This window comes from Peromyscus maniculatus, chromosome 8 (assembly GCF_049852395.1).
Source record: "Peromyscus maniculatus bairdii isolate BWxNUB_F1_BW_parent chromosome 8, HU_Pman_BW_mat_3.1, whole genome shotgun sequence".
Taxonomy (NCBI): Eukaryota; Metazoa; Chordata; class Mammalia; order Rodentia; family Cricetidae; genus Peromyscus; species Peromyscus maniculatus.
The window spans coordinates 66,082,572-66,098,155 of NC_134859.1; the positions used below are offsets into that span (position 1 = coordinate 66,082,572).

General features: G+C 41.0%; 1 protein-coding gene across 1 annotated transcript in view; it reads left to right on the forward strand.

The window, feature by feature from the left end:
• The window catches only part of Atad5 (ATPase family AAA domain containing 5), a 55,021-nt gene that overhangs the window by 9,467 nt on the left and 29,970 nt on the right, over window positions 1-15,584 (forward strand). Inside the window, exons 3-6 of the mRNA XM_042282480.2 lie at window positions 1,772-1,880; window positions 5,179-5,340; window positions 6,908-7,034; window positions 9,086-9,167. Of these exons, the coding sequence (XP_042138414.1) occupies window positions 1,772-1,880; window positions 5,179-5,340; window positions 6,908-7,034; window positions 9,086-9,167 (480 nt within the window). The remainder of the gene's footprint in view (window positions 1-1,771; window positions 1,881-5,178; window positions 5,341-6,907; window positions 7,035-9,085; window positions 9,168-15,584) is intronic.

A 15,584-nucleotide genomic window follows, 5' to 3' on the forward strand; every position in this document is an offset into this window, starting at 1 on the left:
TCCTCTTCCAAGTGCTAGGATTGCTGTTGTGTACCACTACACCTGGCTAATACAGCTAATTTAAAGTCTGTTTCAGAAGAGTTACAGAAACATTTCAGATGAGTTTAAATTCTTTTTTTCCTTTGGTTTTTCAAGACAGAGTTTTTCTGTGTAACCTTGACTGTCCTGGAACTCACTCTGTAGACTGAGATGGCCTTGAACTCTGCCTCCCAATTGCTGGGATTAAAGGCACATGCCACCACCGCCCAGCTAGTTCTAAACTCTTATTTGTCACAGTTGAGTAATAGTACTCAAATATGAAATTAAAAAATAAATCATATGGCCAGGCGGTGGTGGCACATGCTTTTAATCCCAGCATGGATTTTCGTGAGTTTGAGGCCAGCCTGGTCTATAGAGCAAGATCCAGGACAGGCACCAAAACTACACAGAGAAACCCTATCTCAAAAAGACAAAACAAAAATATCATAAGAGTGTTTTTTATTGTTGATTTTTGTTGTTTTGAATCAGGATTCTTTATGTAGGCTTGGCTGTCCTGGAACTCTGTAGACCAGTCTGACCTCCAACTCGAAGAGATTCCCTTTCCTCTGTGTCTGTGGTGCTGAGACTGAAGACAGGCACCACCACACCTAGCTGAGTGTTATTCCTTAGGTACTGACCAGTAGATGTTGGAGCATATTCTTGCATACTGGGCCTGTCTAATATTACAGTGATCCAGGCACTAGTTTTCATTTTCTTTAAGAAGTATTATTTTTCTCTTTTTGTTTCTGTTTTTGCTGTGCTGAATGGGGCTTAAACTCAGGGCCTTGCTCATGCTAGGCAGGTAGACTTATCTTCCCTTCCTTCCTTCCTTCCTTCCTTCCTTCCTTCCTTCCTTCCTTCCTTCCTTCCTTCCTTCCTTCCTTCCTTCCTTCCTTTTCCCTCTTCTGTCCCTCTTTCTTTGTTTTTTGTTTTTTGAGACAAGGTCTCCCTTGGATGGCCTAGAATTTGTTATATAGACTAGGCTAGCCTTGAATTCATGAGTGATCCTCCCACTTCTGGTTCCCAGGTGCTTGAATTATGGGTATCACCACACCTGGTAAGGCTTATTATTTTCGGGTTGGGGGAGGTGACAGGGTTTCCCTGTGTAGCTCTGGCTATCCTGGAACTCGCTCTGTAGACCAGGCTGGCTGGAACTCAGATTTCCACCTGCTTCTGCCTCCCAAATTTTGGGATTAAAGGTGTGTGCCACCACCTCTGGGCAATGCCTATTGTTTTTATTTTTTGCAAGCAAGCAAGATTTTATTGAAAAGTAAATTCTCCACAGCATGAAGGGGTCCTGAAAACGTTTTGATTAGGCTTATTATTTTTTTTCTTTTCTTTGGTTTTATTTATTTATTTTTTCTAAGACAGATTTTCTCTGTGTTCCTGGCTGTCCTGGAACTTGCTTTGTAGACAAGGATGGCCTGGAAATCATAGAGATCTGTCTGCCTCTGCCTCTTGAATGCTGGGATTAAAGGCATGCACCACCACCACCTCTGGCTAGGCTTATTAAATGAAGTAATAAATGATAAACCTTGGGGCTGGCAATGTAGCTAAGTGGTAGAATAGTTGCTCAGTATGTACATGGTTCTATCCCCAGCACCAGAAATAAATTAAAAAGTTTGGCTTATTATTGAATCAAACTGATGACAATTATTTTTCCTTTTTAAGTTGGAATACTAACTGGTTTGTTTTTATATTTAAGATCCTGTACATTATTATGAAAATATTTGTAAATGTCATTCTTTTCCAGAATGAAATTCACTAGAATTAGTACTCCAAAAAAATCTAAGAAAAAATTGAAGAAAATGTCTAAGAAATCTGAAACAACTGAGGGAGATTTCACTTCTCAGAAGAGAAAGGTAATAAAAGTCCTGAAGTCCTGAAGGTGATACTTAAAAGACCGGCAATAATTACTGGAAGTCATGTCAAAGAGGATTCCTATGTGTTATAAGTCCATGAATTACAACCTATGCCATTTATTCTCTGTTTCTCTAGCTAGTTTATTAAGATGTTAAAATATCTCATTGCAAGCCGGGTGGTGGTGGGGCACACCTTTAATCCCAGCACTAGGGAGGCAGAGGCAGGCGGATCTCTGTGAGTTCGAGACCAGCCTGGTCTCCAAAGCGAGTTCCAGGAAAGACGCAAAGCTACACAGAGAAACCCTGTTTTGAAAAACCAAAACCAAAAAAACAAACAAAAAAACAAAAAACCAAAACTCACTGTGGGCTCAAGCCTGCTGCCCTGAGTCTGATGATAAACACACACACACACACACACACACACACACACACACACACACACACACACACACACACAAATAGTATATACTATGTGATTGTATTAGCTTTGTCTGTTTGGGGGCACACAGTGCTGGGATGTGTAAGACATCCTAGGTTAAGTGTTCTACCACTAAACTTTATCCTCTGCCCTCTTCTTATTTTTTTACTTTATGAGACATAGTCTCATAGAGCTGGCCTTAAGCTCAGTACTCATAGGAAAACAGGCAGTTTTGAATGTGTGATTGGCCTGCCTCAGTTTCTCTATGTGTTTTTTAAACGTTTTTCTTTATTTTTATTTTCTGTGTATGGGTGTTTTGCCTGCTTGTATGTCTGCACCATATGTGTGCAGTACCTGAAGAAACCAGAGGGGGGTTCAGATTGCCTGGGACTGGAGTTACAGATGGTTGTGAGTCACATGGGTGCTGGAAATTGAACCCTAGTCTCTGGGAGAGCAGCCAGTGCTCTTAACTGCTGAGATACCTGTGCTCTTATCTACTGAGCCACCACTCCAGCCCCTCCCTGTGTGTTCTTAACCCCTTTTATGAAACAAGGTCTCCCTATGTAGACCAGACTGGCTTCAAACTCACAGACATCCACATCCACCTGCATCTACCTGGAGGGCTGAGATTATAGGTGTGTGCCACCATACATGGCCTCTAGTGTTGTTCTTTTTTCTTTTCTTTTTTTTTTTTTTTTAAGATTTATTTATTTATTATGTATACAGAAGAAGGTGTCAGATCTCATTACAGATGGTTATGAGCCACCATGTGGGTGCTGGGAATTGAACTCAGGACCTCTGGAAGAGCAGTCGATGCCCTTAACCTCTGAGCCATCTCTCCAGCCCTGTTCTTTTTTCTTTTTGTTTTTTCCAGATAGGATTTCTTCGTGCAGCCTTGGCTGTCCTGGAACTCACTCTATAGATCAAGTTGATCTCAACTCACAGAGATTGGACTGCCTCTGTGTTGAGATTAAAGACGTGCGGCACTACTCCCACCTCTCAGCTCTATTCTTAACTCTTTCTTTCCTATCATATCTAATTAGATTCTATAAAATCAATGTCCATGTATTATATTTTTCCTTTATATTATCAAATGAGAGCCTTGCATACAGCATGTGCAGTAACTATTTGTATTTGAAACATAATTCACCATAGTTCATTAACTAAAATCAAAGAATAGAGCTGGGTGGTGGTGGTGCAGACCTTTAATTCCAGCACTTGGGAGGCAGAGGCAGGTGAATCTCTGTGATTTTGAGGCCAGCTTGGGCTACAGAGTGAGTTCCACAAAAGAAGCCAGAGCTACACAGAGAAATCCTGTCTTAAAACTGCCCCCCCCCCCGAAAAAAAAGAATTGATTGTCATCAAGGTGGTAAGAAAATCAACCACCAATTCTAATGTAAATTGTAGACCCTCTTCTGAATTTTTGTTTTGTTTTGTTTTTGTTTTTTTCTTTTTTGGTTTTTCCAGACAGGGTTTCTCTATGTAGCTTTGCGCCTTTCATGGAACTCACTTGGTAGCCCAGGCTGGCCTCGAACAAACAGAGATTCACCTGGCTCTGCGTCCCGAGTGCTGGGACTAAAGTCATGCACCACCACCACCCAGCTCGTTTTTGTTTTTTTCACGACAGGTTTTCTCTTTTCTCTATGTAGTTCTGGCTGTCCTGGAACTCGCTCTGTAGCAAACTCACAGAGATCCTCCTGCCTCTGCCTCTGAGTGCTAGGTTTAAAGGCATGTGCCACCACTGCCTGGCTAATGTTTGGTTTCTATGAGAGAGAGAGAGAGAGAGAGAGAGAGAGAGAGAGAGAGAGAGAGAGAGAGAGAGAGAGAGAGAGACTGTCTGTGTGTGTGTGTGTGTGTGTGTGTGTGTGTGTGTGTGTGTGTGTGATGTGTTTGTATGTACAATACTCTTACCTGCGTTCGTGGCAGTGTGCCACCACAGTGGTGTCAGTCCTTGCCTTCCACCTTGTTTGTTATAGGATCTCCCATTCGCTACTGCATGGTCTAGACTAGCCAGCTTGTGACTCCTCCCATTTCTCTGTAGGAACGTTGGGATTATAGACTGGTATATAGCAGCTACCATGCCCAGCTTTACATAGGTTCTGGGTTCAGTTATTTGTTTGTTTGTTTTGGTCTTTTTGAAACAAGGTCTCACTGTGTAGCTCTGGCTATCCTGGAACTCACTTAATATAGATCAAGCTGGCCTCAAACTCACTGAGATCCTCCTGCCTCTGCCTCTTGAGTGCTGGGACTAAAAGTATATGCCCCCTGGTTCTGGCTTTTTTTTTTTTTTAAGATTTATTTCTCTATTATGTTTACAGTGTTTTGCCTGAATGTATACCTGCAGGCCAGAAGAGGGCACCAAATTTCTTTATAGATGGTTGTGAGCCACCATGTGGTTGCTGGGAATTGAACTCAGGACTTCTGAAAGAGCAGCCAGCGCTCTTAACTACTGAACCATCTCTCCAGCCTGGTTTTGGGTTTATATGCAGATACACTTATAATGACAATTATAGGTTTAAAACAATCAGGCCAGATGGTGGTGGTGCATGCCTTTAATTGCAGCACTTGGGAGGCAGAGCCAGGCTGATCACTGTGACTGTGAGTTCAAGACCAGCCTGGTCAACAGAGCGAGATCCAGGACAGGCACCAAAACGACAGAAACCCTGTCTCGGGGGGGGGGGGGGAATCTGACTAATTATTACTAATTATTACTAAATAAATTTGTATTTGGGCTCCTTGGTAAAATTTGAATAATCATTTCCTGGTTGATTATTAATGTGATTGATGTAAATTTTTTTTCTATTATATATTTCTGGTTTTTTGTTATCAAATATGAAATTCTTGCTGTGATCTGAATTAATAGTTCAAATTTTTGTCTAGGCAAACAGTACTTCAAAAAATGTATCAAAAGCTAAACAACTGATTGAGAAAGCAAAAGCTTTCCGAGTCAGTGGATCAAAGGCTGAAGAAACAGTGGTGCCCTTGAGGCGTTCCTCTAGGCACCAGACACTTCCTGAAAGGGAGAAGTCACCAGAGACAGATGTAAGTATTCCAGTATCTGTTGATACAGTTGTTATGGTTTCGTTATTAGGAGTGGAAGGAGGAAACCTTTATAGAGGTGTAAGGTATAGCCTGGTCACGGTGGACATTCTGCTTTAAAAGCCTTTGGCTTACGGGATATAGTCTAGTCTCAGGTTACTCAAGGTATCTTGTAAACTGAACGGATTCTTCCCATTCCTCAAGCAGTTCTTTACCACAGTCACACTGAATTTCATTTCTCCCCGATAGCTCACTTTCACTGTTTATTTTCTTGCTTTGAAATTCACATTCCAAGTACTGTCTTCTACCTGAGAATTCTCTCCTCGACTTTTACTATGCTGCTAAAAGCCACTGCCTCCTATTTTTTAAAAATAGTTTTATTGAGATATAATTCACATGCTGTACAGTTGGTCATTTAAGTGTACAATTCAAAACTGAAGGTGTTATGGCACATACCTGGAATTGTAGCACTAGGGAGGTAAAATAGGGGAACAGAAGTTTAGGGTGATTCTCAGGCTATGTGATAAGTTTGAAGGCACCCTGTCTCAAAAAAAAAAAAAAAAGTATGCAGTTCAGTGTCTGAGTACATTCAGAGTTGTAGTTCTGCTAGAACCAATTTTAGAAATTTTTCTGTTTTTTGAAACATGGTCTTACTATATAGCCCAGGGTCCCTCACATTCACCATCCTTTTGCCTGTGCTGGGATAGTATGTGCCACTATGCGAGTTTAGAACGTCTCTACCTCCAAAGAGGACACCGTTCCCCCTTGCTGCTGCTTTCCAGTCCTCCCATCTCCCTGTGACAACTACTCATCCTCTTTCTAGTTCTACAGATTCTCTCTTCTGGATAGTTCATAAAATATTGTATGATATACTACGGGAGACCACTATCTACTGAGCTACATCCCCCGCCTTCTATGATATCAAGTGTCCCGTTTCCCAGTGTATCCATGCTTTATATGCCATCTACCCATTAGTGATTTAATAGCCACTTCAGTTATCTGATCAACCGAGGCAGGATTAACAGTGCTTGTGTTCAAGCCTCCTTGTTTTGCTTGATAATGGCTCCACAGTGTAAGAATAGTAATGCTGGCAATTGCGTACACAAAGGAGAAGTAGTGGGAAAAGTGAAAATCCTTCACTTAGGAAGGAAAGAAGCTGGGCATGGCGGTGCATACCTTTAACCTGAGCACTCCAGGAAGAGGCAGTTTGAGGTCAGCCTGATCTGCAGAACAAGTTCCTGGACAGCCAGAGATAGACTGTGAGATGCCCTATCTCAGAGAGAGAGGGAGAGAGAGAGATGCTGAAACTGCAAAAATCTGTAGTAAGAATCCTTTATCTGTGAAATTATGAAGAAAAAGGAAATTCCTTCAGTTTTATTGTCAGACCTCAATCTGTAAAAGGTGTAAAAGTTGTGGTCAAAGTGTGTGTTATCAGGTATGTATGTATGTGAAAACAAACCAGATCAGAACTGTCTGAGGCTTAGGTATTCACTGGGGTTATCGGAATCTCTTATGGACAAGGGAAAGTACTGTATTAAAGTGTTGTTTTTTCTTCCTTATTTTGTCTTAGGATTCTGTAATACTAATAGATTCAAGTCCAACTTCTGTAAAGCAACCAGAGAAAAATCAGAAGAAACTTAAGAATTTGAATGATGTACTAGGAAAAAAACTTAACAAGCCTTCTAAAATTGTCCCTGGTAATTGGATTTAATACGGTTTGATGAATAGTAGAGTGTTTGGGGGCAGTTAATTCTGAGATTTCCAGTGCAAAGTTATGTCCCATAAAATAGGAAATTTAGGTGTCTTCTTTGTTTCTTTTCTTTTCTTTGAGACAGGTTCTCAGAGATCTGTCTGCCTCTGCCTATGAAGTGGTGGGATTGAAGGCGTGTCTAGCTTTGTTTGTTTTGTGGGTCAGGATTTCCTATCACCAGACTAGTTACTTACTTACTTACTGTGTAATTGAGGCCGGCCTTGAACTCCTCATCTTCCTGTGTCCACCTTCAAGTGCTGGGATTATAGTGTGTGCTACCTTGCCTGCCTAATTATTCCCATTTTGATAAGTAAAGTTTTGAGGTAGAGCCCTTGCCTAGTAAGTGCAAGGCCCTGGGTTCTGTCCTCAGCTTGCGGGGTTGGGTGGGAGGGGTGGGGGGATGGGCGGGTTTTTTTTTTTTTTTTTTTTTTTTGAGCAAGTTTTTCAAAGAAAAATTGAGAATCTTATTTTTTAAACTTTGTTTTGGGACATATATCAAATTTTTCTGTGTTCATTAAAACATTTCCTTATATCTGGGTGTGGTGGCACACTCTATTCATCCCAACACTTGGGAGCAGAGGCAGGTGGATCTTTGTGAGTTTGAAGCCAGCCTGAGCGTGGTCTATAGAATGAGTTCCAGGACAGCCAGAACTACACAGAGAGACCCTATCTTGAAAAAACAAACCAAACCAAAAAAAAATTTTCTTACTATTATTATTATTATTATTATTATTATTATTGTGTTTTGTCTTTTTAAGACAGAGTTCCTCTGTGTAGCCTTGGCTGTCCTGGAACAGCTCTGTAGACCAGGCTGGCCTGGAACTCACAGAGATCTGCTTGCCTCTGCCTCCCAATGCTAGGATTAAGGGCGTGCACCACCACTGCCTGGTACATTTCCTTATTTTTTTTTTTTAATTTATTGATTGATTTGTGTGTTCCCATGTGAGGATGTAAGACAATTCAGGTGTGAGTCCTCACCTTCTACTGTGGCTTATACATGAGCTTCAGTTCAAGGATACAGCCTGGTTTGTCACTCTCTACCTTCTGAGCCATCTGTACAGCCCTCAATTTTTTTAGTAAGATTTATTTATTTTTAAAGATTTATTTATGTATTGTATGTTTGAGTGCTCTATCTGCATGTACAACTTTATGGCAGAAGAGGGCACCAGATGGTTGTGAACTACCATGTGGTTGCTGGGAATTGAACTCAGGACCTCTGGAAGAGCAGCCAGTGCTCTCAACCTCTGAGCCATCTCTACAGCCCCAACTATTTATTGAAACAGGGTCTCTCTTCACATCCTACCTGGCCTGGAACTCATTATGTAGAACAGGCTGGCCTTGAACTCAAGACAGCCTGTCTTTGCCTTCCAAGAGCTGGGATTAAAGGTGTGCACCACCTTGCCCAGCTTTATTTTTATTTTTTAATTTTGGTTTTTTGAGACAGGGTTTTTCTGTGTAGCTTTGCACCTTTCCTGGAACTCACTCTGTAGCCTAGGCTGGCCTTAATGGACCCCGGCATACCACCACTGCCCGGCTTTATTTTTATTTTTGTCATGTGTGTTTGTGTCTGTGTATGTGTGCTACTTGTGTGTGGTGGTGAAGAGGCCTGAAGAGAGCTTCTTTCCCTGGAGCTGGAATTACAGAAGGTTGTGAGTTTTCCAATGTGGGTGTTGGTTACCAAACTCAGGTCCTCTGGAAGAACTCTGTGTACTCTTAACTGCTAAGCCCTCTCTCCAGCCCCTGTTTTGTTTGTTTGTTTTTAATATTAAAACATTTAAAATGTTTAGATATTTCCCTAGACATACTAAACAAAATTTTAAGATGTATATTATAGGATTCTGTAGTTAAAAATGAAAGATTCCCAGGGGGTTCCAATATCACCAAGTTGATGAAACATTATTATACAGCATTTTAATAATTAAAAAGTTTTTAAAGGTAACTGAAGGTGAGTGGGGATGCTAAACATTTAATACTAACCCAAGTATTGATTTTTCTAAGGAAAAATGAAAATTGCTCCTTTATTTCTTGCCAAAAAGACTAAGAGAACAGCCATTCCTGTCCTTGATTTGGATGAAAGCAGGTCAGTCCAATACAAATATATAAATATTTTATGGAATACAAGTTTTATTTATTTGTTTACTTTAATTATATGTCAATGACTATTTGAAATCTATTTTACATGTGCATATATGTGTGGTATATATATATATATGTAGCATATTTGTGGGTATCTGTGCTTGTGTGTGTGTGTGTGTGTGTGTGTGTGTAGTTATTCATGTGTGTGTAAATGGAGGTCAGAAGCAGATAACAGGAGTCTTCCTCCATTACCCAGCTTTTCTGTGGGTGTTGGGCATTGCAGCTCCAGTCTCCACACTGACATGGCAAGTGCTTTACCCACCTGAGTCTTCTCCCTAGCCCTCTGGTGAAGTTTTAAAACATGCTATTGATGATGCTTGCACTACTGTTGAAGGTCTTGGGGTTTTGTCAAGGCTTTGGGGCTATTTCACATAAAGTAGCAGAAGAATTAAAAACAAACCCCAAAGTATCAAGCTTTGTTCATGACCCTCATTCAATAAAATGTCTACAATGTATCAGCCACTATTTTTGGCACTAGGAATATTAAGAGAAACACAGTGCCTATCCTCATGAGGCTTATAGTCTCCACAGGGAATACAGCTTATAAACATCAACTGGCTTAAATGAAAAATTGACATTGTGCTTAGGAAGGGCACAAAATATTATTAGTTTATATTAGAGAGATTTTTTTTCTGGTCATTTCGCTGACAAAATGATACCTGACCTCTGAAGGAAAAATAGCAGCTCTTCAAGGGGAGGGGGAGTGTTCTAGTCAGAGGGAACTCTGTACAGTACCTGAGGCTGTAAGGAATGTGCTAAGTACCAATGACAGGAAGAGTGCTAGTGTGACTTGACTACCAGATTGGAGTGGAGTGTGTGATTAACTGGAGAAATAGGGACCAGCCAGTAGGAGACCATAGATGCCATGCCAAAGTATTTGCTAAGAATGACACAAATACACAAAGAGATTTAGGCATGAGTACACCCGTAAACAGATTTGGATTGTGAATGTTTAATGTGCCTACTAGATGAGTCTTATGACTGCACAAAGAGCAGGATACAGGTTGGTGGGGTACCTTGTCTAACATACAGGGAGCCCCAGGTTTAATTCCTAGCACTGCATAAATTGGGTGTGAAGATACATACCGTAATCCAAGCCTTTGGGAGACTGGGGTAGAGGTTCAGGGCTATCTTCAGCTACATAAGGAACTTGAGGCCAGCCCAGGATACATCAGATCCTGTTTATTTATTTGTTTAAAAGAGTAGAATGAAAAAGAAGTTAAAGTAGATGTAGGAGTACAGGTGTGAGGTGGTGGAGATGAAAGCTAGGGTGGTGGAAATGATAATATGAATCGATTTTGGAAGATAAATTTGCATGGGGTTGTGTGTGTATGTGTGTTTTCTCCAGTACTAGAAATTGAACAGAGGACCTTGGACTAGGCAAGCACTCTGCCATTGAACCACATCTCAGCCCTCTATTTGCTTGAGACAGGGTCTTGCTAAGTTACCCTGGCAGGCCCTTTATCCTCAGCCTCGTGAATATAGACGTATGCATGCCACCATAGCTGGTGAAATTTTTCATGATTACTAGGTTTGGGGTTAGGCCTGGGTGCATCTTTTACTCCAGAAAAGTGTTATTTATTTATATATATTCATAATATATAAATATAATATAAATAATATATAATAATATAATATATAATATATGATAAATATTATAAAATAAATAAATATAATATATAATAATAAATAATAATATATAAATAATAATATAAATATATATATTCTCTATTAATGCCACCACCTTCATGATAAGAGATTATAATTTAGATTACTTATTCTTATTCTTTCTTAAAGATTTACATATTGTCTTAGTCACTGTTGTAATGCTATAAAGAGACACATTGTGAAAGAAAGCATTTAATTGGGGGCTTCCTTACAGTTTTAGAGGGTGTACCAGCCTTTTTCTTTTGGGGCCACCAACCAGCTCCCAAAACATGACATGGAGACTTCTTTTTAATTATGCATGCTTGGCCTAGCTTAGGTTTTTTCTGACTAGCTCTTTTAACTTAATGTTTCTCTTCATCTACATTTTGCCTTGGGGCGCTTTGCTTTTCTTTCCTTCCGTATGTCTTTTTTTTTTTTTTAAAGATTTATTTATTATGTATACAGCATATATGACTGCAGGCCATAAGAGGGCGCCAGATCTCCTTACAGATGGCTGTGAGCCACCATGTGGTTGCTGGGAATTGAACTCAGGACCTTTGGAAGAACAGTCAGTGCTCTTAACCTCTGAGCCATCTCTCCAGCCCTCCTTCCGTATGTCTTATTTTCACTGCTTCTTGTGTCTGTCTGTCTGGCAGCTGCCTGGCTTCTTGCCTTAGGCTTGTTGCTCTCTTTCTCCTTGTTCTCCTCTTCCCTCTCCAGCCTAGATTTCTCCAATTTATTCTTTCTCTCCTCCAGCCCTGCCTATCCTTTTTCTTGCCTAGCTATTGGCTGTTCAGCTTTTTATTAAACCAATGAGGTGCCTTAAGCAGGCAAGGTGAAACAAACGCAACACGTCTTTACATAATTAAACAAATACAGCATAAACAAGTAACACACCTTTATACAGTTAAAATAATGTTCTGCAGCACAAACAAATGTAACACATCTTTGCCCAGTTAAAATACTATTCCACAAAGAGAGGGTGCGTCCATTATCATCATGGCAGGAGCATGGCTGCATGGGACAAGTGCTGGAGCAGTAGCTGAGAGCCACATCATGATCTGTAGGCAGAGAGAAAGAGAGATGCTCTGAGTTTTGCATGGGCTTTTGAAACTTCAGAGCCCACCTCCAGTAACACACCTCCTCATACAGGGCCACACCTCCTAATCCTTTCAAATAGTGCCACACCCTGGTGACTAATCATTCTAATATAGGAGCCTGTGGGGGCCAGTCTTATTCAAACCATTACACATATTAAAACTATTTTATCTATTTTTATTTATGTGTATGTGTCTGTACCTGCTTGTCTGTATGTACAACATGCATACCAGTGCCTGAGGAGGTCTGAAGAGGGCATCAGATCTCTGAAACTGGAGTTACAGGTGGTTGTGAGCCACTCAGCACTCAGTGTAGGTACTGGGAACTGAGCTTTTGTCTTCTGCAAGAGCAGCAAATTCTCTTGACCACTGAGCCACCTCTCCAGCCCATTAATACTCATATTTTTGTTAACTGTGTAAGTTTTGTGTCTTGTCATATGTTAGTTTTATTCTGTTCTAGAACTGCACATAAATTTTATATGTATATACATATATTTTTTGTGTCTGACTGCTTTTGCTTAGTACCCTCACAGACACAGAGTCATGGACACATTCCCATCTCCCTCCCTGCCTCTTTAAGAGATGCCATGTTGCCCAGTCTGACTTCAGATTTCTGGGTTCAAGCAAAGCATGCCTCAGCTTTCTGGGACTGTAGTAGGTGAATGGCACCGTTCTTCTTCCTCCTCCTCCTTTTCCTCCTCCTCATTATTATTATTATTATTACTGTGCGTGCCCGGTACCACATAGGGCAATACATACTCAGGGTAAGTAAACAGTTTGAGTTGTAACAAATGTGCACATTTGTAATCACCACTGCAATAAAGACGTTCTCATGATTCTCAAAAACGTTCCCTCTGCCTCTTTGCAGCTATCCCTGCCCTCACTACATAGCCCAGGCAGTTCTGGGACTGACAGTCCCTTCCACCTCTGCTGTTTGCCAGCACAATAAGTCTTTCAGGGGAGGGCGCACATGTGGAAGTCAGGGCACAACTTCGTGGAGTAGGTCCTTTCCTGCCTTTATGTGGGTTCCAGGCATTGAATTCAGGTCACCAGGCTTGCATGGCAAGTACTTTACCTGCTGAGGCATCTTGCCAGATGTGATTTTTTTGTTTTATTGAGATTTTTCATGTACTGCAGGCTGGCCTTGAACTCACTATGTAGTCAAATATGACCATGAACTCCTAATTCTCCTGCTTCCTTCCGAGTGCTAGAGTTATAGACATATACCACCATACACAGCCATAATAAAGCTGTCTTTATAAATTATGTAGATTTACTGGATAGTAGTGGCACATGCCTTTAATCCCAGCACTCTGGAGGCAGAGGCAGGCGGATCTCTGTGAGTTCGAGGCCAGCCTGGTCTACAGAATGAGTTCCAGGATGGACAGGGCTACACAGAGAAACCAACTGTCCAGCTCTGAGGTTGACTCTTTAAATAAATAAAATAACCATTATTTTTATTTATGTATATGTGTGTGTGTGTCTGTGTTATTATATACTTTATGGATGTGAGCGCCCTCAGAGGCTAGCAGAGGGCCTCAGAGCTCTTGGAACTTGAGTTATAGGCAGTTGTGAGCTTCCTGATATGGATACTGAGAACCAAACTCATGTCCTCTGGAAGAGCAACAAGTGCTCTTAACTGCTGAGCTGTCTCTCTTGCCCCAGTCAATTCTTCTCATTTGGATTAAGACTCATCTTCCCCTCACTTTTTACTCAAAGAAGAAAAGAGCACAGATGTAGAAATTTTTTTTAGCCTTGTAAAACTTACCAGCCCTAATTTGTATAGAAAGTTTTAGTCCTTGTATATTTGGAAGACTAGGAAGGATGCGTAAGCTGTGATGTACCACCACAGTCTTTCTACCTTCTATCCCTCCAACTTCCTAGTCTCCTCCACCCTCACACTTCTCTCCATATCAGTTTAAGATTACTGTGATTCGCCGGGCGGTGGTGGCGCACGCCTTTAATCCCAGCACTCGGGAGGCAGAGCCAGGCGGATCTCTGTGAGTTCGAGGCCAGCCTGGGCTACCAAGTGAGTTCCAGGAAAGGCGCAAAGCTACGCAGAGAAACCCTGTCTCGAAAAACCAAAAAAAAAAAAAAAAGATTACTGTGATTCATAACCTCAGAAGAAGCCATGTGAAGATCCTCAGTTCCCTGTTACTGGAAACAGTACTGCTGTATTGGTGTTATTTTTTGAGGTCTCTATGTAGCCTGCCTGATCTGGAACTTAAAACAGTTCACCTGCCTCAGCCTTCTGAATGCTGGGATTACAGGTGTGTACCACTACACACAGCTTCTGTTTCTTTTCATTAGTGTTGCTGGAGATTGAATGTAGGCCCTTGTATATACTAGGGAAAGTTTCTCCCAGCGAGCTGTTGTGTTAAGTTCTGAGTGTGACACTGACTTTGTTTTTCTGGTTATAATACACATGCTTGTTTAATAACAACAACCCTGGTGCTGGGGGTGTAATTCACAGGTAGAGTGCCTGAGTCATAGTACGACCCTGAGTTTGCTTTCTAGCCCCACACCAAACAACAGGGTCAACGACGAAAACTTCCATCTGAAGAGAGTCCCAGTTAGTTAGCATTTTGGTCGGTGTCTTTTAATACAGGTTTTTTTTTTTTTTTGTTTTTGTTTTTTAAATCTATACATATTGGTCTTATTTAATTTTCTAATATGAGTAGATAAGCAAAAGAGAATTTTACCAGCTAATTTATTGGGTGTGCTTAATTTTGAAATTTCTTTTAGATTTCATTTGTATGTGTGTGCATGCACACAAGCCTGCCTGTCTCTGCTGGTGCATGCATACGCTGGCATGGGTGTTCAGGTCAGAGGAAATGGTGAATTGATTCTTTCCTCTATGTGAGTTCCAAGGATGGAACTCAGGTTGTCATGCTTGTGTGGCAAGTGCTTTTACCAATGAGCCATCCTACTAGCTTGAAGTAAAATTTTAAAATGTTTGTTTTCTAGATAATTTGTTCTTTAACTTTTTTACATTTATTTATTTACTTATTTGTGTGTATGGTGTGTGTGGAGGGCAGAGATTTGTTTTTTTCCTACTACCATGTTGGTCCTGGAGATTGATTGGGATCATCAATCTTTATAGCAAGTGCCTTTACCTGCTGACCCTCACACTGGCCCTACACAGTTTATTCTTCACCTCACTTTATTCATTATGTATGTATGTATGTATGTATCTATTTATTTATTTAATTTGAGGCAGCGTCTTGTTCTATAGCTCTAGCTCTCCTGGAACTTACTCTGTAGACTTTTCTGGTGTTGAACTCACAAGAGATCCACCTCCCTTGGCCTCCTGAATGCTGGGATTCAAGGCATGCACCACTACACCTGGCTATTTTTTTTTTCTTTTTAATTTTATTTATTTTATTTTACAATACCATTCAGTTCTACATATCAGCCACAGGTTCCCCTATTCTCCCCCCTCCCACCTCCTCCCCTTACTCCCAGCCCACCCCCCATTCCCATTCCCACCTCCTCCAGGGCAAATCCTCCCCTGAGGACTGCGATCAACCTGGTAGACTCAGTCCAGGCAGGTCCAGTCCCTTCCTCCCAGACTGAGCCAAGTGTCCCTGCATAAGCTCCAGGTTTCAAACAGCCAA